At 52.2% G+C, this 24,391-nt stretch overlaps 11 protein-coding genes across 11 annotated transcripts; 5 read left to right on the top strand and 6 right to left on the bottom strand.

Moving 5' to 3' along the window:
- Positions 1–102: 102 nt before the first annotated feature.
- Positions 103–1,300, top strand: CPAR01_10456 (metalloprotease 1; the record flags this gene model as incomplete). Its single annotated transcript, XM_060494717.1, has 4 exons — positions 103–381; positions 473–1,020; positions 1,077–1,109; positions 1,168–1,300. 4 exons carry the CDS (start codon positions 103–105, stop codon positions 1,298–1,300), a joined length of 993 nt encoding a protein of 330 aa, XP_060346899.1.
- A 1,262-nt stretch (positions 1,301–2,562) lies between these two features.
- Positions 2,563–3,627, top strand: CPAR01_10455 (uncharacterized protein; the record flags this gene model as incomplete). Its single annotated transcript, XM_060494716.1, has 1 exon — positions 2,563–3,627. One exon carries the CDS (start codon positions 2,563–2,565, stop codon positions 3,625–3,627), a length of 1,065 nt encoding a protein of 354 aa, XP_060346898.1.
- A 93-nt stretch (positions 3,628–3,720) lies between these two features.
- Positions 3,721–6,176, bottom strand: CPAR01_10454 (uncharacterized protein; the record flags this gene model as incomplete). Its single annotated transcript, XM_060494715.1, has 5 exons — positions 3,721–5,114; positions 5,166–5,366; positions 5,423–5,627; positions 5,678–5,972; positions 6,085–6,176. The coding sequence occupies 5 exons, from the start codon at positions 6,174–6,176 to the stop codon at positions 3,721–3,723; spliced, it is 2,187 nt and encodes a 728-aa protein (XP_060346897.1).
- A 1,900-nt stretch (positions 6,177–8,076) lies between these two features.
- On the top strand, positions 8,077–10,424 carry CPAR01_10453 (type I phosphodiesterase/nucleotide pyrophosphatase; the record flags this gene model as incomplete). Its single annotated transcript, XM_060494714.1, has 2 exons — positions 8,077–9,919; positions 9,976–10,424. The coding sequence occupies 2 exons, from the start codon at positions 8,077–8,079 to the stop codon at positions 10,422–10,424; spliced, it is 2,292 nt and encodes a 763-aa protein (XP_060346896.1).
- A 360-nt stretch (positions 10,425–10,784) lies between these two features.
- On the bottom strand, positions 10,785–11,354 carry CPAR01_10452 (uncharacterized protein; the record flags this gene model as incomplete). The annotated part of the gene is made up of 1 exon (XM_060494713.1): positions 10,785–11,354. One exon carries the CDS (start codon positions 11,352–11,354, stop codon positions 10,785–10,787), a length of 570 nt encoding a protein of 189 aa, XP_060346895.1.
- A 679-nt stretch (positions 11,355–12,033) lies between these two features.
- On the bottom strand, positions 12,034–12,657 carry CPAR01_10451 (uncharacterized protein; the record flags this gene model as incomplete). The annotated part of the gene is made up of 1 exon (XM_060494712.1): positions 12,034–12,657. The coding sequence occupies one exon, from the start codon at positions 12,655–12,657 to the stop codon at positions 12,034–12,036; it is 624 nt and encodes a 207-aa protein (XP_060346894.1).
- A 490-nt stretch (positions 12,658–13,147) lies between these two features.
- Positions 13,148–14,404, bottom strand: CPAR01_10450 (uncharacterized protein; the record flags this gene model as incomplete). Its single annotated transcript, XM_060494711.1, has 3 exons — positions 13,148–13,354; positions 13,851–13,859; positions 13,919–14,404. The coding sequence occupies 3 exons, from the start codon at positions 14,402–14,404 to the stop codon at positions 13,148–13,150; spliced, it is 702 nt and encodes a 233-aa protein (XP_060346893.1).
- Positions 14,405–16,933: 2,529 nt separating this feature from the next.
- Positions 16,934–17,056, top strand: CPAR01_10449 (uncharacterized protein; the record flags this gene model as incomplete). The annotated part of the gene is made up of 1 exon (XM_060494710.1): positions 16,934–17,056. The coding sequence occupies one exon, from the start codon at positions 16,934–16,936 to the stop codon at positions 17,054–17,056; it is 123 nt and encodes a 40-aa protein (XP_060346892.1).
- Positions 17,057–17,103: 47 nt separating this feature from the next.
- Positions 17,104–17,611, bottom strand: CPAR01_10448 (uncharacterized protein; the record flags this gene model as incomplete). Its single annotated transcript, XM_060494709.1, has 2 exons — positions 17,104–17,144; positions 17,407–17,611. 2 exons carry the CDS (start codon positions 17,609–17,611, stop codon positions 17,104–17,106), a joined length of 246 nt encoding a protein of 81 aa, XP_060346891.1.
- Positions 17,612–19,140: 1,529 nt separating this feature from the next.
- On the top strand, positions 19,141–20,751 carry CPAR01_10447 (translation elongation factor EF-1 alpha; the record flags this gene model as incomplete). The annotated part of the gene is made up of 4 exons (XM_060494708.1): positions 19,141–19,290; positions 19,346–19,469; positions 19,581–20,653; positions 20,716–20,751. The coding sequence occupies 4 exons, from the start codon at positions 19,141–19,143 to the stop codon at positions 20,749–20,751; spliced, it is 1,383 nt and encodes a 460-aa protein (XP_060346890.1).
- An 815-nt stretch (positions 20,752–21,566) lies between these two features.
- Positions 21,567–24,354, bottom strand: CPAR01_10446 (uncharacterized protein; the record flags this gene model as incomplete). The annotated part of the gene is made up of 3 exons (XM_060494707.1): positions 21,567–23,027; positions 23,080–23,342; positions 23,391–24,354. 3 exons carry the CDS (start codon positions 24,352–24,354, stop codon positions 21,567–21,569), a joined length of 2,688 nt encoding a protein of 895 aa, XP_060346889.1.
- Positions 24,355–24,391: the final 37 nt, after the last annotated feature.

Genomic DNA, 24,391 nt, shown 5'->3' with positions numbered 1-24,391 from the left:
TGGTTGTCATTTACTCAGTGCCTTTGGCAAAACGCAGGTCAATCCCTTCAACAATCGCTTGAATGTCTGATCAGTCGTCCTAAACTTCTAGTCACGCCCATCATGATCTGCCGGACCATTCTTCTCCCTATGTTGTGCATGGCATCGCTTTTCAGCGTCGCACTTGCCCAAGCATCTCAACGTCCTTCTCTGGATAATGCAAGGGACCCCCTCAACTGGTGCGGCCAGGATGAGAAGGTTCATGCGATAGGAAGAGAGGATGACTTGGCCGCTCTTGAGGCATTCTCTAAGCGCTCCTTGAACACTGAACAAGCCTCGATTCACATACCTATCAATGTCTTTCTGGTCGGAACGGAAGAACAGCGAAGTTCGGTCAAATATGTAACTATCCCACCACCTTCTCATGAGAGGAAAACCCCACGACTTCAAGTCTTCCTGCGAACGAATATACTGACTTGGATTATTTATCTAGAAAATCGAAATCCGTCATATTGGGACCACTCTCAACGAAGGCTACGCCAAGCACGGCATCACCTTCGGCCCGATCGAGACATACGAGGTCGCCAACGACACATACGCCAACATGAACCACATGGAGCACCGGCATGACAAGACCCGGGAAATGCAGAGAGCGCTTCGCATCGGTGGACCTGAAACGTTGAACCTGTACATTGTGCCAAAATTGGATACAGGCCTCCTTGGATACGCCGCCTTTCCCGACTTATTGACAAATCCTTTCGGTATCGTGGGAGCAACAGGGACGTGGTTCGATGGAGACGCCGTCGTCATCGGCCACAGCGCTCTTGACGGCACTCTGTTTACAAAGGCCGTGATTCACGAAACGGGACACTGGCTGGGGCTCTACCACCCGTTCCAGGGCTCCTGCAAGATCCCCAACGGCGACTACATCCCGGACACGCCGCAGTCGCGGCACGAGAACTACGCGTGTAAGGCCAAGGACACGTGCCCTGAGTTCCCGGGCGAGGATCTGGTTTGGAATTATATGGCTTACTCGTCGTGGTGAGTTGAATCTTCCTGCGCACGTGATGAAACGGTGATGCTGATGGTGAATGCAGTGATAAGAACCTATCTTTCACCCCAGGCCAAGCGTAAGTGACAATCTACATCTCTATACCCCCAATCTTTGACTGAAACATTGTGTCGTAGCCTTTTCATGCGTCAGTCTTGGTACAGTTTCCGCGACCCCAAAACCAGAGACCTTCCCGCCGAATCGCGAGTCCCTTATCGAACGACACCTAACAAGGATATGATTGTCCGTTCAAGATTTGGAAATGCGTAGTTGTTCTGCGCGTCTCAACTTTGTGTGACAGGTTGAACAGCGTTTTTAGCCTGGAGGACCAGTCCCGACAAAATGGTGCGAAAAGGAAGTGTGCGGAACGGGCTGTAGTGTTGATGGATTGAAGGTTTCTTTAGCGAGCCTGGCTGTGAGTACATCAAGCAGAATTCAAACCTGAGAATGAGGCGTGGTCTGGTGTGAGGCTAGTCGAATTCAACTTCTGCTACTTGCTGCGCTTCTTTCCGTTCTTCACTTGGAACCTCATAATCACGGATACATCTGAGTTCGGTTACATGAGCCTTAGTCCGCGATGCCGTGCAGCCCCACTCCGGCTCCGGCCCAAATCCGCGGGCCGGAGCGACATCGGAGGTGGCCTCAAATTCACAATCGCTAGAACCATGCATGCCTTTTTTCTTCTTCCTTTTGTCAAGTGATGAGTTCCTGTTTGAGACCATTCCCGTTGCCTTTGGGTACGAATGAACTGTTGGCGGCATTCACTCAAACAATACAAACGTCGAACCGAGCCTGTATCTGGCTAGCGGGCCTATGCCTCCAAGTGGTAGACTTTGAGAGCTTACCACTTGGAGAGATGAAAGCGCCTAATTGTAATAAGACGATTCTCACGATGCTATATGCCTGGTCGGAGGGGCAATATTTCGCTGAGAGATGAGAGCTCAACTGAGCAGGCCTTACAGAAAATCGGCTTCAGTTGTAATCACCTGGAGGCTTTCGGTGTCAAACAGTTTCTTCACATGCCTTCGATACACTTTGAACTTCCCTTTCCGAGGTTACACTGAGGCTATCGCTGTACTTGAGCCAGGTCATTATTCAACATAAATGAACGAGAGGTAAACCAGCCAAACTGACATGTACGCCTTTTGGCTGGTTGTGGCCGTTGTGACTAGGATTTCCCGCAGTGGTAGGGCGTGGCTCTAACCAGACCTGGGTACTTGTTAACCCCGCTGTGGGATGTCCCACTCAGCCCCGCGAATCTGCTATGAGGCCCCCCACGTCAAGTCGAGTCTTTTTCAGCTTCACTTGCTTCTATTACTTCAGATAGCCATTTGTCACACTTCTCATAAGGACTCAGAAGTCCAGTTCTCGGCCGTACTCAGAAAGTTTGAGTGTTGGTGTCCTAGCTGAAACACAAGTCACCGAGCCACTCACTACTGCCATCTCATCTCACCACCCGAGAAACAGCCTTAATTTCATCTACAAACTTATCCTTCATTGTCACTCAATCACTTTCACCTGCGCGGCCTAACATGGCCGACCTCATTGTAACCCAACACGGGTCCGAAAAGGAAATCAAGTTCGCCTCCTCAACACCCGCCCAGCGTGAGGCCGCATGGCGCCTCAACGGCGTCTCATGGGCCCCTCCAATGTCCCTTGAGAACTACATGGCCCGCGAAGTCGCGCTCTCTAAGACGGCCCTTTCATCTCAGTGCAACTACTACGTCCTCTTCAACCCGGCCGACCCCGAACACATCATCTCATCCTGCGAAGCAACCGCGAAGACCCTCCTTGTCCGCGATGCCTCCTCTTCGACCCCCCGTGAGGAAAAGGCCTACGCCATCGCCTCCGTTTACACTAACCCGACCTACCGCAGCCACGGCATGGCAACGCGGCTACTGAACAGCCTAAAGGAAGCCATGGACGCCGACTCCAAAGCCAGCGCGCTCTACAGCGACATTGGTCTCACGTACTACGCCCGCCTCGGCTGGGCCGTCTACCCGTCACTCCAAGTCTCCCTCATCCCGGACGATGCTTCAGTCCTACGCAAGCCCGACGGTGTGCGATACCTCGAGGAAAGCGATGTCCCCGCCTACTGCGAAAAGGACGTCGAGCTCCTAAAGAAGAAGCTTGCGAACCTTCCGGAGGACGGAAAGACGCACGTCGCCTTCGCGCCCTCGGCCCACCAGATGCTCTGGCACTTTACGCGAGATGGCTTCATGGCCAAGCAGCTCGCCGGTCGCGAGATTACGCACCGCGGGGCGGCTACCGTTGACGGTAAGGCGTGGGTGTATTGGGACCACGACTTCCGCGAGAAGAAGCTCAAGGTCCTCCGCGTGGCTGGCGACCCGGAGGCCGACGTGACCGCGCTGCTGCAGGCTGCGGTGATTGAGGCCGCCGAATGGGGGCTCGCCAAGGTGCTGGTCTGGAACCCTGATGAGGGCGTCTCGGCTTCAGCCAAGAGGGTGAGTGACAGGACTGAGGGTGCCGTGCGGGTCGTCTTTGACGAGAGACTCGATGGCAGCATTCCCAGCCTGCGGTGGAAGGGCGAGGGTGAGGTCGTGTGGGAGGATAATGAGTATTATGCCTGGTGCTAGATGGCTATGGGAAAGCATATCATTGATGACCTCATTAAGTTGCGGTTTCTCCATAGATACTCAAGAGTTTTGGATGTCAACACAAAGACCATTCTACTCTTCCGTCTCTTGCAACGCCAGCGCTTTGATCAAACCGACAAATCCGATTTCAATGGCATTCGTCATTCCATCAGCGACCAACTCCTGATTTCCAGAAAACGAATCCTTCCACCGCCCGCCCTTACCAAAGTATACATCGACGAAAGGGAAAGACAAGCCTTTCGCGCTTTCCTTTCCTCCCGAGCCTTCATTGCGATAGTCTTCAAGCATCGCAGACGTTAGTTTCTCTACATTCTCACAAAACATCTCAGCCGTCCCTGGCTTTATGGCTTCTTGCACATCGACCCATATTGCCTCCCGCTGCGCAAACGTTAGTTGCGAGCCAAGCTCCTCGTCTTGCTCAAATACCAGCAAAGACAACTTGCCCTCGAGCCGCTTTTTCCTTTCGGGAGGGAGATGAATGTCGACAATGTCAATGTGCCGCTGGATCTGCTCTCGCATGCAGTTCATCGACCAGGTGGCCGCTGTCCACTTTCCGACCACAGTGACCCATCGTTCGATTTCAGTCTCTGAAAAGAACGACTGACTTCTGACCGGCGCTTCTCGGGCGGCTCTTTTCGCCGCGTCGTGTATCTTTTCTATGACTTGCGTGAGAGCAATACCAATGACGGCGTATCGTACTTCCCGCCAGACGGTCTCCCACAGAAGGCTCCGGATAGTGTCCGAAATCTTCCGCTCAGGATTTATTTCCAGTAGCAGCACGTGGTGCATCGCGTCCGTTGTCGTGAGTCGCGGGTGAACATCGTACTTGTCATCGAGATTTACGACATCATCCGTTCTTGCAAAGTTGTCATTGAAAGGATGGATGAGCGTCACATTGACAGGCGGCCCCTTCCAAATCTTCGCCATCCGTACAAATTTACCGACAATGGCAAACTCCTGCTTCCCGACGGATCCGATGGTGATGTAAATCATGCAACCTTCGAGAACCCTTGTAAGGTAAGAAAAGAAGTTCCAGAGGGACGCCACACTGTTGTTAGCCTCCTTGAACTGGTCCAAGTCGATCCCAGCGTCAATCATGACCTCTGTCTTCTGGACGAGGATCTGGTCCACGAGTGACGCTATCGCTGACTGTGCTGTCATCCCGCGCGTCCAGATCAAATACGCCGAAGGGACGTGCGACGCAAACTTGCGCTGCTGCTTCTTCCAAACCAATGCGTGCTGCGGATCCGGAGCGTCGCACTCTGCCTGTATAACTTTTGTCTCATGGGAATATCCCGACGGAACATATTTCTGCTCCATGCTGAACCATTCGATCCACGCTTTTGACGTGGTGACCTCGTATGTGGCTTGCAGCTCCTGGTGGAATCCGGCTTGGACTTCGAAATTCTTGAACAGATTCTTCCGTATCGCTTGGAAGAGTTCTGCTGTAGGGTTTTCGGCGACGGCTAGGACAAGTTAGCAGGATATCTCCGTTCCCACAACGTCACCTTACGTACATTTGAAAGCCTGGCGCATCGTATGCCTTTGAAGCGGCAGTACAGTCCGGTATCTATCTATGGCGTGGTTTACCATTGCCTGCCTGATATGGAAACATAGCTCTGCGTCCTCGCGGATGTCTCGTTGTGTCTTCTTCATCTTCGCCACTAGTTCTCCATATCTGATCTCAAAGGGTTGTAAAAAGGTCGTCATCGCGCGCTCTGTACTTTGGTAAGTAGTTGGAAAGTCATCTAAAGTACTTAGCTTGACAACTAACTGAGAGTACTTTTCTCTGCATTCTTCGCATCTCTTATGACCTTGTCCAGAAACTCAACGATCGCCGCATACAGTTCGGACGAGAACTCAAGCATTCGCGGAGTCGGGTACAGTGCAATGTACCCTCGTATCCTTTCCAGGTCCCGCCCAATGTCAATCATCACATCGATGACTTTGGAGAGAACGTTTGAGTTGTTCTTCGTCACCTATTTTTCCGGTGAACAGATGTCATCTGCAGAAAGTGGTGATCTCCTACCAGTAGTACAAACTTCAGACCGCCCCAGATCAACGGCAGACCTGAGAACTCTGCTTGTGACAGAATATCAAAGACTCCCTGGTAATGATCCAAGCACTCGATAAGTTTCTCCGTCTTTCCCTCCCCTAGCTTCGCCTCTCTAGTCCGTTGTATGTCCCAAGCAATCCGATGAAGATCTGCTTTGGGGTCACTCTGCTTGCTAACGGTACTCTGGGATAGAACTGCGGCAACTTCATCCTTATTGAGATGAGATTGAAGTGAATTTACGGCGTTTCTGTACGCTATCTCGGCTTTTCTGTGATGTCTCTCAGCCAGTACTCCTTGCCAAACCGCTGACAACAATGCAGTTCTTTCAACGGAAGAGCCCGAGTTTCCAACACATAGCCGCCTCCTCGGAGCAAACTTACGCGAATGTCATGCGATCAGCTCCTCCCTCGTCTTCTGTCGCATCGTCAGAGAAGCGCCGAAAGACCTCGTTATGGGGTTCCCAGCCGATCATTGGGCTCGATTTACTCTTCGGGCTCCCGTCATCGCGGCTCCAAGAAGGCGTCCGAAAAACGACGCTGGTGTTCAAGGAGGGAAATCGATACATGTCGCCGGAGCATGTCGGCAAAGCTTGAGAACCAGTTCCCAAAGGTAACGAAAGTTCTCCAAGAGGTTGATAGGCTAGCGGCGTACTGTGTATTTAGAACATTCATTGGCTGACTGCCTAGGATGCAATAGCTGAAATTCCATTGAGACTTTTGATCCTTTTGAAGATCACCAGTGAGAGACTCGATACGATGAACCCCTAGACCTCCTTTACACCGGAGTCAATAGTAGAGTACCACCACGACTATTCAGGGGGAACCTCGGAGACCTTGACAGGGCCCTCCGACTACATCTATTTCCCTCTGATTCACGTCTGCAGAACCTGGGGGATCACGAGACGAGGGTGATGAGACAGAAAGGAGAGGGTAAGCTTATAAAAATTGCTTGTTTTGTCAAGGCCGCCAATCAGTGTGAGCGCAGCTTCCGCGTTTTCCATGGTGGCGCCGGCTTGTGTCACGAACAGCAACCATGCCTTTTCGTGCTGAGGCCTCTGACCATGGACTATCGGCGGTCTGGGCGCAACAGGAGACACAATCTGAGGTCGTATTTCCAGCTGAGGGCTGATTGTGTTACCAACTACCATCATTCACGATAGGCTTTCCGAGGAAGACCTTGGAGACGAGCTCCAATGCCTACACTGAGACGTGTTTCTGACCTCGATTCTTTTCCCGACACGATACTAGTAAGAGGAATGTGACGCCATCTGCCACTATTCACGCAGCGCGCAAGGATGCCGATATTGTCGAGTATGGGATGGCTAAGTAAGCGGTTGACAAACTAGAATGCTGGTTAATGCGCCTCTTGGCTGTCAGCTTGCTCAAAACTACTACGATAGTTACGATCATCGTACTACGCTTTGAAAAGCGTAGTTCTCAATGAGTATGGAGACAACATGAACTTAAAATAGTAGTAATAGCAGTAGCAGTGATAGGAACGCTAAAAAGAGAGGTAAGGTATTGAGCAACAACCTAGTACCTATTGTGTAGGTATCCCACTTTCTCAGCTCTCCAGCCACACGACTTCGAGCTACCGCCCGATGCGAATGGGGGGCACGTCCCAGCTGTGCCGACCCCAAGAGGTGGTAGATGCCCTCTGCGGTCTTAACCTGGGGATCACAGAGCTGGTTTATTGAATGCAGAGAATAGACTAGCGCATATTCCAGCCGTGACAGACTTGACGAAGCAGCGGCTTCTGCCGTCGAACTAGTATTGGCTTTCTTATGCTAGCAGAGAGGCCCGAAGGCGAGGAACGAAGTCAACAGTGAGAGCCAAGTGCTCTGGGTACAAATTTACGCCAGTGATGCTATAAGGTATGTAGAGATCGTGCCTAGTAGGCGATGCTCACTACGTCGAAAGGCACGCTCAGGTAAGAGAGGCAGATGGACAGAAGTCATAGACTAAGGTGCCCAAGATTGGCCGCGAGTTCGAGGAGAACCCCGGGAATAGAGCTCATTTTAGCCTGTACACCAAGTGGGTCGTGCGGACCGGAGCCACGCCGTGCTCGGCCCCGTTTCCAGACTGACGGGCCAGTGACAGGCCGAGTGATGGACCCTGAAAACGGGGGATGCAGCAAAGCGGAGCGCCACGTGACTCTATCGCTGCGATAAGCTAATGTTGCCATCAAGGTGGTCCGTCACAGGGGTTCGAGTCCCGGTTGCGATTTTGGGATCCAAAGAAATTAAGTGGAAGAATTGTTCGGCTCGGCGTTTACTTCAAGCAAGAAAGGTTACGTCTCACAAACATCACGGGTCCATGACCTAGGAACGATCTATACTTCGCCTTTTGCCCTCCGGCACCTCCCGTCAAACCATGTCGATACGCCGTCCCAGCGCAAGGTCCCGGGCGGACCGCGACAACACGAGTCTCCTTGCCCCCGATACGTATGACGACGACGCCTCATCCATCCACAGCACGCGAAGCGACCAGGACAGCGACAGTGACGATGACCAATTGCAATTGCGTGCGCGGAACAGCCGCGAGCTGCGTGCCGCCGACAGTCTAGTCTTTATGGAAGAAGAGGAGATCGAGAATCTTGTAGAGGAAACACGCAAGAAAAAGGAGCTGCAACGCCGAGGATCTGGCCTCGCTGTCCCGAATCCCCTGAAGCTATTTGGTCGAGGCCCAGACGGCCAACGGCCCGGATCCAGAGATGGCTCATCCGAAAATCTCCTTGATGAAAAGGACAGACGCCAACAGCGACGTATGAGGAGGAAACAGAAGAAGGACCGGCTGCTGGAGAAGGCGACCCACGGCGAGGACGGCGAGCTGATGTACGAGATGGAAGAAGGGGCCATGAAGGAGGGGAGCTCGACCGGGGAAAGCAGCGAAAGGGACGATAGCGACGAACTCGATCGACAGAGACTCAAGATTGTGACCAATGCGAAGACCGATAAGAGGAGGACTTGGCGCCGTTGGCTGCTCATACACAGCATGATTGCCGTCGGTTTCGCGATCCTGTTTCTGGTGGCGTGGAAGTTGTCAATCGGCAGTAGGTCAGCACACAAGGCCGAGTTCGTCAGCAATGGCACGGCGCTCTTCGCGCCGACGACGATCATTATCAGTCTTGACGGCTTCCGCGCCGATTTTCTGCAGCGCGGGATCACACCGAGATTGAACGCTTTCGTAAAGGAGGGTGTTTCGCCAAAGTACATGCTCCCGGCTTTCCCGTCCGTCACATTCCCGAATCACTACACGCTGGCGACTGGCCTTCACCCCGAGAGTCACGGTATCGTTGGAAACACTTTCTGGGATCCGGAGATGCAGGCCGAGTTCTACTATACCGACCCAGCACGCAGTCTCGATGCGAAGTGGTGGAGTGGAGAGCCGTTTTGGGTGACAGCCGAGAGGCAGGGTATTCGTTCCGCGATCCACATGTGGCCGGGCAGTGAAGCGCACATCCTCGGTGTTGAGCCAACATTCCTCGACAAGTTCAATGGCAAAGAAGTACTAGACAACAAGGTCAGCAGGATCCTCGAGTTTCTTGACAAGCCGGGCATGGAAGACAAGACTGCCAAGGTCGAAGACATGCGCCCACAGCTCATCGCTGCCTATGTGCCCAACGTCGACGCGGACGGCCATAGATACGGACCGAACAGCACGGAGATCCGGGTTTCCATCGAGTCGGCCGATGCTATGATGGATCAGCTCTTCCTGGCTCTTGAGCAGCGCAACCTTACCAACATTGTCAACGTCATTGTCGTATCCGATCACGGCATGGCCACAACAGATACGGCGCGCCTGCTTCAGCTTGAGGACCTCGTTGACACCTCCAAGATTGAGCATACCGACGGCTGGCCGCTATACGGTCTTCGACCGAAGAACCCAGATGACCTTCAGGGGCTATATGATGGCTTGGTCGAGAAGTCCAAGACGAATCCCAACTTTGAGGTCTACCTCCGCGACGTCAACATGCCCGAGCGCTACCACTTTTCCAAGAACAAGCGTATTGCACCCCTGTGGATCGTTCCCAAGGCTGGATGGGCTATTGTCACAAAAGAAGAGATGGATGTGGAAAAGGCGCTGAAGGATGGTACGGTCTACAACCCCCGCGGATTGCATGGATACGATCACGAGCATCCCCTCATGCGCGCCATCTTCATCGCCCGCGGACCGGCTTTCCCGCATCCGCCAAACAGCCAGATCGACAACTTTCGTAAGTGTGACCCGCAAGTGTCGTGTCATACTATGAGCTCGGACTAACGTCAGTAGAAAACATCAACGTGTACAACATCCTTTGCGATTCCGTCGGTCTTATTCCAGAGCCCAACAACGGCACTCTGCGCCTGCCGCTCACCACTATGGGTACTCACAAGTCCGAGGACACGCCCCCAGAGCCCGAGGACCCTGTGCCCCCGTACACCACCACCCAGGTCCCCGCTTCTGCCAGCACACCACTAGCGGGACAATCGGCTACCCCTGATAAGTCCATTCAGGTGGACCCCGTTCCCCAGCCAACGCCTTCCGGGCCGGCGTCAAACGATGACGAGAAAGGAGATGATGAAGAGAGCGATGGAGCCGATGAAGACGCCATGCAGAAGGGCAAGGAAGCCATGATTGGAGTTTGGGATTGGCTCAAGGATAAGTTTGGAAAGGTTTGGGACAAGATCAAGGGATCCAAGGGGGATAAGGAATCGAAAGAGAAGGATGGATCGGAATGATTTCCTGTGTAGATTTGGGTACATGATTTGGCGTTCACGGGTGAGAGGCATATTGTGGTTTTTCTTTGATACTCCCGGCGATTTTCTGTATTTTCTATAGACTGAAATCCCCAAGGTTGCTTTTTCTTGATCGCTGGAACTAACCTTTGTTCCTTCTCAATTGACCTGCTTCGCCTGTTGGTAGCTACCGCTGGGAAAGCCTCGGTGCTCACTCAACTCTCTCGCCACCAATGTCAATCCCAGGCGCAAGAGCCGGAGCCTCCAGTATGCAATCACGTGAACCAGCCCGAAATATGAATCCATCAGTAGTATAGGTCTCCACGAGAAAGTCCATGCTCAGGGTGCATCATGTAGCAGACTCTAGTTCATCTGACTCGCTCTTCGCTTTCCCAAGTGACGGTTGTTGACGCAGTTATCGGCCTTCTCATAGCCGTAGTCCACATAGCTGCTCTGGATAGTGTAAAGTGGCGGTGCTGCTTTGAAGCCATGTTGAGCACTGAGGGTGGCTACTTTGACCTTGATCAAACCCGTCAGGGTGGTGCTAAGTTCGTCGCATACGAGCATGTCGTTCTTTCTAAAGGCCTTTGTGGGATTCACCTGTCTTGCCTGGTCGGATTCGCCATTGTTGAATCCCCAATCTTTGATGACGCGGAGTCCGGCTCGAAGAAATTTGTACGGAATCTCGACTTTGGAATGATCGCCAGGAAACATCTCGACGAGTCCTTCCGATGTCGATTTGAGGGGTGTGATGATGGCCCACTCATTGCCATCATGCCCATCGATCTTCTTACTAATATGAAGCCAAGCCCTGGTGTCCTTCTTGAGTTCTCGAAAGGGCTGAGTGCTCGGATGGAACAGAAAGGCGAGGGATGATTTTTCTAGTGTCCAGTCCTCCGTCAGCTGGACGGCGACGGCTCTTTCGGTAGCCATGGTGACAGTCGATTTTCAGCTTCGATTTGAGGCGGCTATAGGCTGGTTAGGCTGTGGTGACGAAATAAAGACACTGCAAATTTACCTGTTCGAAAGTATTGGGAAAGCAGACTGATTCTTTCGCAGTTGCTGTTCTTGGCGAGTGAAGTGGGTGGGAGAACCAGAAAGTTGACAGTTTAGAAAAGAGGTTTCCTTTCTGCTACCCGGCAAGATGGATGCGGAGGAAGGAGCTTGAAGTTTTTTGAAACACTGATAATACTGAAGTGTTTCTCAAAAGACCGCGCGGGCAAGGTTCAAAGTGAAGGATAGGGTGAAATTGATAGAATTACGAAGCTGACGGAGACCACATCACGATGTATATTCCAGACATTCGTCGGTGTAGTATTCAGTAGGGAATCTTTAGTGAAGGACATCTATCTTACTCCCCATCCGTATCATCCACGTGTACGCTGCTTGATCACTCCGAAAGGCTTCTGGTTACCCCCAATCCAGCGCAGCTTTCTCTCTCGGTCTTGGCTCTGGTTGAGTCTCGGAATGCAGACTAGGCAATGGTACAAATCTAGCAGTATATGTCAGAACTAAACTCTACCCATGTCTAAGAATCAATATCACTTACCGAGAATGTCAACACTGACGCACAGTCAAGCGTTGAACTATTTCTTGACAGCAACAGGACCGGTCATCTGCAAGCCATACTCGACAAAGTCGCGAGGAATAGCTTGCTCGATACCAAAAGCCCTATAGCCCGAATATTTACCGGTGCTAGGTAAAGCTTCTTGATCACGTTGATATCGGACACGTCGATGGCAAAGTGGTCGCAAACAGCTATATCGTCGGCCTTGGAAGACTCCTTCTCAGTCTGAGTGGTATTGGTGCTAGTCTTAGTGCTAGTCTTAAGCATGATGGGCGTCATGCTGTCAAACTCCGGAACACCTGGTCCATAGTCCTTGACAACTCGAATGCCGATGCGGAGGAATGGGGTGGGGACGTCGACCCTCGCGTCGACCCTGGGGAGTATGTAGGCGAGGCCAGTCTCGGGCTGCTGAATAGGCCGGATGGTGATGAGGGAGCTGTCAGATAGACCTCGCGGCTTCTGACTTAAGGCGACAGGGGCCTTGGTGCCTGCGGCAAGACTACGAAAGGGCCTTGTGGTCGGGTGGACGAGGAAGGCGAAACTAGCACTGTATTCGGTCCATTCTTCCTTGGGCCGAACTGTTACTCGAGGAGCGATGTTCGAGGTGCTTCCTGGATGCTTCGCGATAGGAGTTTGTTCAGGAGGAGGCTCGAAGGAGGAGGACGACATCCCCAATGTGTTGTTGGCATTGGTGAACGCATCCAGGGGAAGTTCTGTCGGCGGGGGACCATATCTTCAGCGTATTGGATTAAATATGAGACGAGAGCGCTCGCGAATGACTGTAGTGACTATGACCGAAAGAAGCGTGGGAGATTAGAACCAGATCTAGCTTTGGAGATTTCAGATCTAGTACTTATGGGAGGAGCTCTACGGTTGCCTTACAGGCAGTCTCGTACGGAGGAGAAGCAGTGTCTCTTACGTTGCCTTGAGTGTCTTGGCAGATGAAAGAAAGCCGATTTATCAAAGACCACAAAAAAAGAGTTCACCACCGATGTGGCTACATCTCTTGGTGCTCATGCTGGGATTCCAACTCCGGTACTCGCTAAGCCTGTTCTCGAGTAGGCTGGTTGGCGTATAATTGATTGTCGACTTTAGTGACCTGAACCGTCGGCCTAGACGGGCGCCTGCTGGCTGGTGACGGGAATGGGTTTGAGGGGGGCTATGAAGGCTTCTTCCTATGTGTACTCCATTGAAGGTGGTGGAGGTAGGGTGTCACGTGTGGAAAGTTCGGTGGTGCCTTGCGATCGAGGTCAGTCGAAGCCTGGATGTAAGGCAACAAGGGCCCTGAGTGAGGCTCGACTGACTTCGATGTGAGCGTAGTCGAAGCTACTCCCGGCTGTCGCCTTTGACCGCCACTCGCAGAAGACTAGAGAAAAGCAGCAGCGTCCTACGAAACAGAGACACTATGGCCAGGCCTTTAACACATTGCAAACGCCCTTGATATTCAAATCTGAGAATAATACAACATGGCTCAATCATGTCTTGCAGGGAAGTGTAGTTTCACTGGTCATAAGTTCCTGGGAATTGTAACTATACCTCAAACTGGTACTACAGAATGAGGGACCCTCGAAGCCTGGGATTCTGTTGATACGTCCTGCTCCGGAAGCCATAAGAGAAATTTCCTGCCTGGCCTGCGAATGTTTTGTTACAACTTCGCTTCTCTTGCCCCTCGAACATCCCATAGAACATTCAGTCATTATCGACTATATCGCCGTTAGCTTGCTGATCTGATTCATCAGCCCGAGAGCGCAACTAACCAAAACAGACGCAAACTAATGCCGTCCCCAGTTCCAAACATTCCGGGGTGAGATCAAAGTTTTGGGCCAAAGGTTCGATTTTTTGGGCCGGGTGGCAGCCCATACCTCACAAGGCTATAAGGAATAAGACAGTGTTTTCTCTGTCCATCGACAGTCCAGCCTGCGCCATGGACCCTGAGAATCATGGGAGGGTGCATGGAGAAGTCCTCGTGCGTGGCTATATCGCCCTTCAAGAAGATGCCTACTTCTCCAGGAGGATATCGGGCAGCTAGAGCATCGTATTCAGGCACTCTAGGCACGAAATCTCGAAGGATAAAGACTTCAGCGCTGAGATGGGAGACAGGAATCTCGACCAGGCGCTCATCATACGGGTGTTCGTAGCCCTCCAAGGAATCCCAATGAATACTCCCGCTTCCATTTGCATCCAAGAGAACCGGTAGAGACGGATAATAGAGTGCGATGTAGACCCATTCGCGATAGTCACCGGCTTTCCGGAAGGACTCTTGTCTTGGAAGCCAGGCAATGGCGTCTTTTTGCAGAACAATGAGTTCTGGAAAGAAAAGGCGACCTGAGCCGTCAAATTCGTACCTTTTGCGAATCCGACTGATGGGAGTCCAGTCGCGCTTCAGGACCACAACGATACCCGAGGGGAACCCCATGGCGTTGTGTGAGATAAAGTGTTGCTTGGTGTGTTTCGGGAGGAATTGTTCAAAAGCCTCAAGTATCGAGTGATCATACGCAAGCTGCTTGAATGTAAAGCCGTTCAGGAATTAGAAGATGCGGGTAGGCAGAGGTGATGTTGTTTACAGGTAGAATACGTGTCATCGTTGGATTTGTTGTTGTTTCGTGAAAATGGATTTACTGGGGAGAGGATACGCAGCAAGTCTTTCCAGAGCGTTTCAAATTCAGTACTGGAAGTGACGTTAAGAAAAGGGGCGCTTTCCCATCAATACTCTTGATATGTGACTGGTCAGGAACGACGAAGCATCTGCTTCGACCTCCTGCCTCTTGCTTCTGCTAGAACACCAGAGGCAGCAGCCATCAAAGCATTCTTTCCGAAGCACTTTCCTTAAAAGACCCTGTTGGTTTTGACGACTTTACCAAACTGCAACATTGTATTATCTATTAGAGGATGCTTCACGATGTTACTCTTAAAGGTAGACCAAGCTCCTATAGTCGTTTATGACTATGCAGACTAGACTAGCGAGCTGATAATAATGTACAGGACCCTTGAAGCATCGTACTTGCCCACACGACATGTACACCGTCAATGGTTCAAGTACGGCTTTAGATAGCCTAGAGCCGTCACCTCAGACTGCCTCTTCCCTGAGCAGGTTCAAATACCGGCTGCGGAAGTTTCTTTCTGATGAAGCTGTGATGAGGTGTATTACCCTGTACTTATGGAACAGTCTGATTAGCCTGGATAACACAATACAATCGATTGATAGTGCTCGATGCCAAGACCTTAGGCAGCTGGTACCGGTTTGACTGGGAAAGAGACTATTCAGAGCAACAGAATAAAAACGGTGTGGTTGGGCTCATAAATTGGACCTCAGGTAGAATCCGTAAACAAGTGCTCTGGCTGTTATATGTCAGAGCAATTGTGCCGGCTAATTGATCTCCAATGGCTACTCTCAGCACGCCTGATTGCGTTGTGTGTAATCACCGGATACTGGAAACCGCAGGAGAAATCGGTTTGATGTCTGAATAAGCTAATAGTTTTGCTGAAATCCTCGTGGGATTATCTAGCTTCTGAGGTGTGGTTGAAGATGGAAGAAGTAGTCACTTGCTAACTCGCAGGAATCCCTGTCCTGATAAGATGGTGGATAGGCCAAACAGGAGCTGGGCGAGAGGCTCTGGGTAGGGTAAAAAGCCTGGTTGGGAGTTCTCACAAGTATTCCGGTTGGCTGTGCTGAGGGGGAAGATAAAGTCCAAAAAAATAACACGTCCTTTCATCGTTCATCTGCCACCCTATGAACTGGAAACCTCCATCTCTTGCACCCACACTCTATCCCATATTCCGACGTCAAATCTCTCCACCACTGTCTTCCACTAATTTGACCTCATCCCAAGGTAATCCTGCTACGCAAGCGTGGCGGAAATTGGAGAGAATGAAAGTATAGCCCACGGCAGCATTTGCGCGTGTCAGTGAGGGATAGATGTCCTCAAATGGAATACCGACTCTATCTGCTTCCGATATAACTTCATGCCTGGAAAGCTTTCTCGCAACGAAAGCAGAGGGTGCAGCCACTCGGGGGTCTAAACACCCCAAAGATGCAAACCCCGTGATAATGTTATGTATCATCTCGTGAATTCTCGAGATCGGTCGACGTGGTACGTTCGTGTTTCAACTTGCCCTCGATGAAGTAAACATACGAGTGACAGAGGCAAACCGTCGTATTCGGAGAACCGAAGAAAGCCGGTAGTAGTTAGAATTTTCCATGTCTAGCAAAGCTCTGTAGGGAGTTATCGATAGGATCAGGGCTTAATGGTATCGCTTGGGGTAGACTGCGTCGAAATTGTCGTTCCTCGATTGGTCCCAAACTTGCCAAGTCAATTCCTGTCATGTTAGTCCAATGGAAATGGGATAGGAGTGATCTTCGCAGTAGAGCAACTTTCAAACCTGCGAAACACCTTACGACTCGCTGGCGAAGTGTCGTCGCCTGCCCCGCGGGTCTTCGTCGGATGACGTTGAGGGTGGTCATGTGACTTGCTCATCGGCCTGGTGGGGCCGGCGGTTTCCGACGCCGTCCGTCGCCACCGCCCTCTTTTCTGTTCCCAATTAGGAATTGTTGGAAAATGGCCAGCAGGGGCCGTAACAAAGATGCTCATCAACTTAGCCAAACCGCCGTGGGATATGGGCTGGTTTAAACATCATTCATGAAGGATGGAAGAGCTTTGTCACGTGACGCTAGATTTTTTTGTGTCTCGGAGTTCAGCCCCTCTTATTGCAAGCGCAAAAAAGCATGGAGGGGCATGGCATGGAATACCCCTCATTCTGCTCTCGTTTTTTTTTTTTCTTTCTCTTTGTGGCTCGGCGGCGCTTCGTGTGAGAGAGGGGTCTTGCGCATGGGCTGGGGCGGGCGATCGCACTCGTCTTGGTCTTGTTTGGTCCTGGCGCCCCCCCTCCTACGTGTCACTGCACCGCGTTGTCCGTTTATGCTGCTGCTGCTGCGAAATCTGGTCGGATGCCCGATAGATTCTCACTTTATTTCGGGAGAGAGACGCCAACGCGATGGCAAATATGCATGCAGCCGCGATACTACCTAGCTGTCCTGGAAATATCGCTCTGGGAGAACGCGAGAGGATGAGGATAATTGTCCCTTGACGGGCGGCGCAGGCGCTTAGAACGGGTTGTTTAGGTACCTTTCACCTGCACGTCACCCTTGAGGCCAGGATCTGTCGGACACCCATGTCTGTACACTTTTTTTTTTTTTTTTTTTGCCTCTTGTCTTTCTGAGATCAGATTTTTTTCAACCCCGCACCCCGTCAGAAAGCCGCATCAGCCACATTTCTTTTCGGAGTTAATGCACCGACCATTTGTGTGTGAGAGAGAAGAAGATATGGATGGGCCCGCTTGGGTTGGCATCCCCTTGACCGATGAAAGAATAAGCAACACAAGGAGGATTTACAATGCCCCTCGATGGTCGATAATTCCTACGGAAACCAAAGGCAGACAAGGACCAGCCCCACGGAGGAGCCTTGGTTTTGAGGTGGGATGGACCATGGCGACGGCGACGGCGACCACGGCCCCAAACCAAAATGCTACGAGGAGGGGCCCCGAGCACCTGTGTCACCAAAAAGGTATGCAGGAGAAGGCTGTACCTAGCTGTGCCAGAGGGAAAACTGCCAGATACGTGACTCATGCCGAACGATTGGGTTGGGCACACACTCTGACGGTCTGACGGTCCAAGAGAGAGAAAAAAAAAAACCTGGGCTTCGTCGAGGGGCAAGGAGGGGCCCAGGTTGGGCTGCGCGACAACCTACCTTGTGTGTCTGACAGGGATTGGGCGGGGTGGAGGGGCAGACCGCAGAGTTCGAAGCTGTGGATGTCTTATCGTTGGCAAAGTAGATCGAGGTCACTCGGAACAAAGCGCTCCCTCTGGTGAAAATTTTTGTGTGTGTGTGCCAAACGGCGCTGTGTGTCTGTCTGTGTCTGGCCGGTGAGATATGCGTGTGGATGGGACGAAAAGAGAGAGGCACCTCTCACTTGAGACGCGGCCGATGGTCTGCTTTAAGGTGGACTCCGACGATGAAAAAAAGATGAAGTGGCCCGACAACGAGGGGAAAGACTCAGGCAGGTCCATATTGCCCCTCCTTGCCTTCCCAAAGAGAAGGCGGCTAGCTAGTGCCCGAGGGAAAATTTGATCGTGATGAATGCGTTTGTTATTGTTCATTACTTTAGCTGGGCTGGCGATTCGACGAATTGACATCACTGGGATCTGCAACAATGAGGCCTGGAGCTTCCACGGTGGGGTCGATAGGCCAGGATCGTTTGCAGCGCCCCCCGCGACACAGAGAGCGCGGTGAGAGCTGCAGAGTGCCCCTCCATGCCCCCTTACCTGTGACATCAACATGCCATCCATCCTGTTGCCTCAACGCCTGGGACAGCAACAAGAGCTGGATAAATGTAGAATATGCTCTTATGAAGTCTTAAGACAATGAAACAAAGTCAAGAATAGCGATTCTGTTGGTAGGAATGAATATCAGAAATCGTCTAGTCAGCTGGAACGATATAATCATGGATAGCGACGATGAGCTTTACCGCCCGTCGCATGCCTTAGGCGCAGGAAGGAGAGGCTAAAGGAGGGGTGATACGATACGTACCTGCCTGGAGCGGCCCCGCTTAGTTCGTGCCGTGGCGAGACTGAACCAAGGTACAATGCGCTACTTGTCCGTGAGCCACGATCTGCTAAGAAGCCATCTACTATGTACAGTTGGAATAAACAACAACCACCCAACCAACCACAAAAAAACTGAGCCTGTGAGTGAAAAATTCTACCTTAGGGCAATTCGTTCAGGCAAGAGCCTTTGACCCCACCTTCCTGCCTTTCCATCCCTGCAGACTTTGGCGGACTAGCCCACTCCCCCTCCCACCTCTACTCAACCCACTTCGACCCTCTCACACTCCCACTCCACCACCCAACTTTTCCACTCACAAACATACAAAAGCCTCGCTCGCCCACCAAAGCAAAGCTTTTCCCTCCTTCTTCTGCTCTTCGTCGTACATACCGAATCCAAATTTACGGATCACCTGTGCAGTAAGTATTCATCTTGCCTCACTCACCCACTCCTTCCATACATCAACCACATCATCGCGAGAATCATCGCTGACTCGACGCCTTTGCAGCTTTTACCTTTCAAACACACAACTCGATCACATCCCACCGCCAAAATGGGTAAGGAAGAGAAGAACCACATCAACGTCGTCGTTATCGGCCACGTCGATTCCGGCAAGTCGACCACCACTGGTCACTTGATCTACCAGTGCGGTGGTATCGACAAGCGTACCATCGAGAAGTTCGAGAAGGAGGCTGCCGAGCTCGTTAGTAACACCTTGTCCAATGGTGTCATTTTTTGGTTTGCTAACTCCCTCATAGGGCAAGGGTTCCTTCAAGTACGCGTGGGTTCTTGACAAGCTCAAGGCCGAGCGTGAGCGTGGTATCACCATCGACATTGCCCTCTGGAAGTTCGAGACTCCCAAGTACTATGTCACCGTCATTGGTAAGTTCAACTTGAACATAATATCTCTCATTTCGAGGAGCGCATGCCGTTCTTCGATGAGCGAGATCAAGTTTAATTTTTCGCCTTCAGTCGCTAACCTCGACTAAATAGACGCTCCCGGTCACCGTGATTTCATCAAGAACATGATCACCGGTACCTCCCAGGCCGACTGCGCTATTCTCATTATCGCTGCCGGTGTTGGTGAGTTCGAGGCTGGTATCTCCAAGGATGGCCAGACCCGTGAGCACGCTCTGCTCGCCTACACCCTCGGTGTCAAGCAGCTCATCGTCGCCATCAACAAGATGGACACCACCAAGTGGTCCGAGGCCCGTTACGAGGAGATCATCAAGGAGACCTCCGGTTTCATCAAGAAGGTCGGCTACAACCCCAAGACCGTTGCCTTCGTCCCCATCTCCGGCTTCCACGGCGACAACATGCTTGCCCCCACCACCAACGCTCCCTGGTACAAGGGCTGGGAGAAGGAGACCAAGGCTGGCAAGTCCACCGGCAAGACCCTCCTTGAGGCCATTGACGCCATCGACACCCCCAAGCGTCCCACCGACAAGCCCCTCCGTCTTCCCCTCCAGGATGTCTACAAGATCGGTGGTATTGGAACAGTGCCCGTCGGCCGTATCGAGACTGGTGTCCTCAAGCCCGGCATGGTCGTCACCTTCGCCCCTGCCAACGTCACCACTGAAGTCAAGTCCGTCGAGATGCACCACGAGCAGCTTACTGAGGGTCTCCCCGGTGACAACGTTGGTTTCAACGTGAAGAACGTCTCCGTCAAGGATATCCGCCGTGGCAACGTCGCCGGTGACTCCAAGAACGACCCCCCTCTGGGTGCCGCTTCCTTCAACGCCCAGGTCATCGTCCTTAACCACCCCGGTCAGGTCGGTGCTGGATACGCCCCGGTTCTCGACTGCCACACTGCCCACATTGCCTGCAAGTTCTCCGAGATCCTCGAGAAGATTGACAGACGTACCGGCAAGTCTGTTGAGAACAACCCCAAGTTCATCAAGTCTGGTGACGCCGCCATCGTCAAGATGGTTCCCTCCAAGCCCATGTGCGTTGAGGCCTTCACCGACTACCCCCCTCTGGGACGTTTCGCCGTCCGTGACATGCGCCAGACTGTCGCCGTCGGTGTCATCAAGTCCGTCGAGAAGTCCGCTGGCAACGCTGGCAAGGTACGCTCATCCAACCCATCTTACTCTCATCTCTCTTCATCAACTAACATCATCATCACCAGGTCACCAAGTCCGCTGCTAAGGCTGGCAAGAAATAAGCGATCTAACTCACCAGGGTTGGTTGCTGAGTTCGCCCACGGCCTCGCTGTGGCTCACTCACTTCTACGGCTTTACGAATTCCCTTTGCGTGGCATGAGGACATTATGATATGGCGGAAAGCACGAATATCGAGAGGAAGGTTGGACCGGATGATTCTACGTCAAAAAAGCTTCTCATGATACGTGCCTAGTAGCACAAAAATAGAGTCCTAGAAGTGATTCCCAAGTTAAAAAAAAACAACGTTCCAAAATGCTGTGACATGAGGTTCTCGTGATGTAATCTTTATAGCTCTAAGTAACCTCTAATCAGAGACGGGTCCCATGCAGTTAAAGTGCCTGACTGATCATGGCAAGTCTATTCTCCTGTCGTGGTGCCAGTGAGGCTTTCCACCGTGTACTTAGCCCAAGTATGGCGGCCCGGTCCCGAGGCTTTCGTTTGCTTCTCCGCATGCCACCGTGATACTGTGGACCTGAATATGGGCCTTGCCTGTCCCACCATAAATGCTGAACGATGCTCACTTCAATCATTGTCTTTATCTGTTCTGAGCCGCAACTCTCTCGAGTCACTGATGCCTTCACTGGGCAATACTGAGTAGTTAGGCTGACAGAAAAGTTTCAAGGCGAGCTTCTGCCTCCCAAAGCTAATTACTGATACTCAGAAAGGAAGGCATTCGCGCCTTCACCTTCCCCAAAGACCGCCCTCACCGCGTCTTTAGTAAACTGTGCCTAACTTTCGGTCATACAAGCTTCAAGTGATTAGGCTTTTTATACATCAGCGATAGTACAGTTGATCTACAATTATTTGGTACATGATTTTACAAGTCATCCTTTTTTGGCGTCTCAGCCTCGCCGCCCACAGAAGTCTCAGTCTCAACGTCCTCGTTGGCCGATGCTTCAACATTGTTGTCCACAGGAGTCTCAGCTTTCCCATCCTCTGCCGCTGTCCCCTCTGCAGCTTCTAGCCGCTCCGCAGGAATATCAAGCTCACTCTCACCAACAGTCTGCTCCTCTCCAGCCTCCGCAACCTCAATCTCCTCGACTGCCGCCGCTGTCGTGCCTTCAACTTCCTTGAATTCTCTCGCAAGATCCCTCTCTCCGATCCACTTCACAACACCGCCTCTCACAAAGTCCTCCGCGATATCGAGGTACTTCCTCGCGTAGGCCTTCTGTTCGTATTTTGACAAGCTCGCGTCGGCAGGTGGTGGCACAGCCTCAAAGTTCATCTGAGAGCGGCGACCGCCGTGCAGACCGGCCTCGATACTCGCCAACTGGATCTTGTGACCCTCGTAGCCCACCTCGAGAGTCCTGCGCATCTCGAGACCGGCAAACATGTACTTTACGGGCCCGGATACGCTGCCGTCATCCTTGGCGAAGGGAAGACCCGACAGCTCGACCTCGGGCGGCGGGCGCAGGCGTCCTTCGAGGAGATCCAGCTTCGCGGCCTCAATGTACTCGCGGAACGCAGACGTATTGAGGGCCTCTGGTGACATGGTGGACACCAACGGCTGCGAGAGCCGCAGGTCGACGGGTTCGGAGGGGTACGCGACGTCGGTAAAGGTCTGGCTAAGGGTAGCGACGAGGCGCTTAGGAGTGGCGTCCCACGCCAGGGGGCCTTCGGGTAGGTCGTCCGGAACGGTCAGGTGGAGTTCAAGGAGGTCGGGAAGGTCGTGGGCCGTTTCCGTGGCCATGGAGGGGTGAGGCCGGAAATGGAGGAGGAGGGTAGTTATGATGGGGGTTTCCGGATTCGCAGAGGTGACTGACTCCACGATGGGTGTGAGACCTGCGGGAGGCGGAGAGCTAGGTGAGAAGATGTGGTTCTTGGTTTTGGCTGCCTTGGCGATTGAGAAACTTCCTTCATCATACTTGTGGAGTATTTGGCCAAAGGAAGCGGTTGTCGAGACGTACGGCTTGCTCCAAGGAGCATCTGAATCCAGAGCCGGGGCCTCGGTGGTCAGAGGCAAAGGCAAAACATCGCCCTCCGTGATGGTGAACGCCTTGTCGGTTGAATTTTCTCGGCCGGCTTGCTTCACCCATCGAGACCACTGTGTAAGCCTCTCCTTCCACGAGAGCTTCTCGTTGCCGCGAGGCTCGGCGACAAGTCTTGCCTTCTTCACATTGGACTCATGTTTCAGGGCGATGGACTGTTCTCTCGGGAAGAGGGCGGAATGTAGCAGACGCTGAACAATATGGCCCAGTTGTTCACCCGTTTCGTCTTGGTCTACCTGTTCGCCAAAGGCGACTTCAGTGTTCCCGTGTTTGATCCACGACACCTCAATCTGCTCGGCTGTTAGTTGTAGCCATAACTGCAATACGACGAGTTGGACGCACCTCTTTACGCTTTTTACGGTCGATGAAAGTATTGGTGAGCTGACCCAAGTTCCAGAGTAACTTCCCGTCGAACTCGCTATTAGCAAGCCAATCGGCTTTGAAGTTCTTCACAATGATGGATTTGGTAGCTTCGTCCAGCCTCTGAAGAATTGCCTGTGTCTTGGCCTTGGTGGCGTTAATCTTTAATATCGAATCCGAGATGTCAATGGTTTCGCCTGGATCGAGATAAGCCTCCCTGATGGCATCCAGTCGCTGTTCTTGGTCTATTTGCATGTTAGACAGCACTGCCGTAGCTGGGTCGCATTACTCACTCGTAAGTAGCGCAAAGAACCGCTCATCAATCCGCCCACTCAAATAACCTTGGCCGTCGACAATCTCTCTCATGGTCAAGCGCCAGGCCTCCAGCATGAGAGTCAATCCCAGCCTCTCCTTGGCCGAGCCGTCGATTTCGACGCTTGCCACGGGGGTCCAGGGCGTCAACACTTCTACAGAATCGTAGAGCTGCTTCGTCTTCTCCTTGGGCGTAGTAGCAGCTCTCGCGTTCGCACGGCTTACATATGCCCTGAGTTGGGCAACTGTGAAGCCATTGATAAGCACATCAAGCAGCGTATAAAAGTCATCGTACGAGACAATGGGATCGGAGGGCCGGATCTCTTCAAGGTTCGACAGCGCCTCCTCCATCGTCAAATCCTTATCTTCAGATGCTAGGCTCTGGCTGATGTCGAATGCCTCGGGAATGAGCTCTTCAACGGGCAATTGCTTAATATTCCGGTGGCTGCGTCTCATGTCGCGCATGACAATCGCTTGTGCCTTTTCTCCCAGCATATCAACGTCCAGTGCCTCAGATTGGAGGTACACACTACGATTTCCAACGCGACGCCTTGAGACTCGGTCGAGGGGGTCTTCGCCGATGTAGTATCTTGTCAAGAGAGGGCCGCTTCGCTTCGTTGGCCCACGGGACAAGGTGGGAGCTTCCGGTTCGGTTTCGATCGATGCGCCATCTCCTTCTACTATTTTGGGTGACATTTGAGAAGGCTGGTCTTTCTTAGATGAGACGTCCTTCTCAGGCACCTGCCTGCTTGGCGGTTCTTCATCCCTCCCTTCTGAGATTCTGGTAAGGCGCTCCCATGCTGATTCGGAACTATACGTCCGTCGCTCGAGGAGCTGGTTTCGAAAAGGGGCGATTCGGAGTGAGCTATGAGCTCTCGGTCGGTCGAGGATTCGTAATTGGCATCGCAGGCATACACCACGAGCAAACACTACTCGCGAAATCATTTGAAAGAAAGAAATACAGAATAACGCTGTACGAGCA

The sequence above is a fragment of the Colletotrichum paranaense genome, assembly GCF_030867605.1.
Source record: "Colletotrichum paranaense strain IMI 384185 chromosome Unknown Scaffold_8.1, whole genome shotgun sequence".
Classification (NCBI taxonomy): Eukaryota; Fungi; Ascomycota; class Sordariomycetes; order Glomerellales; family Glomerellaceae; genus Colletotrichum; species Colletotrichum paranaense.
This window is presented reverse-complemented; position numbering and strand designations above follow the sequence as displayed.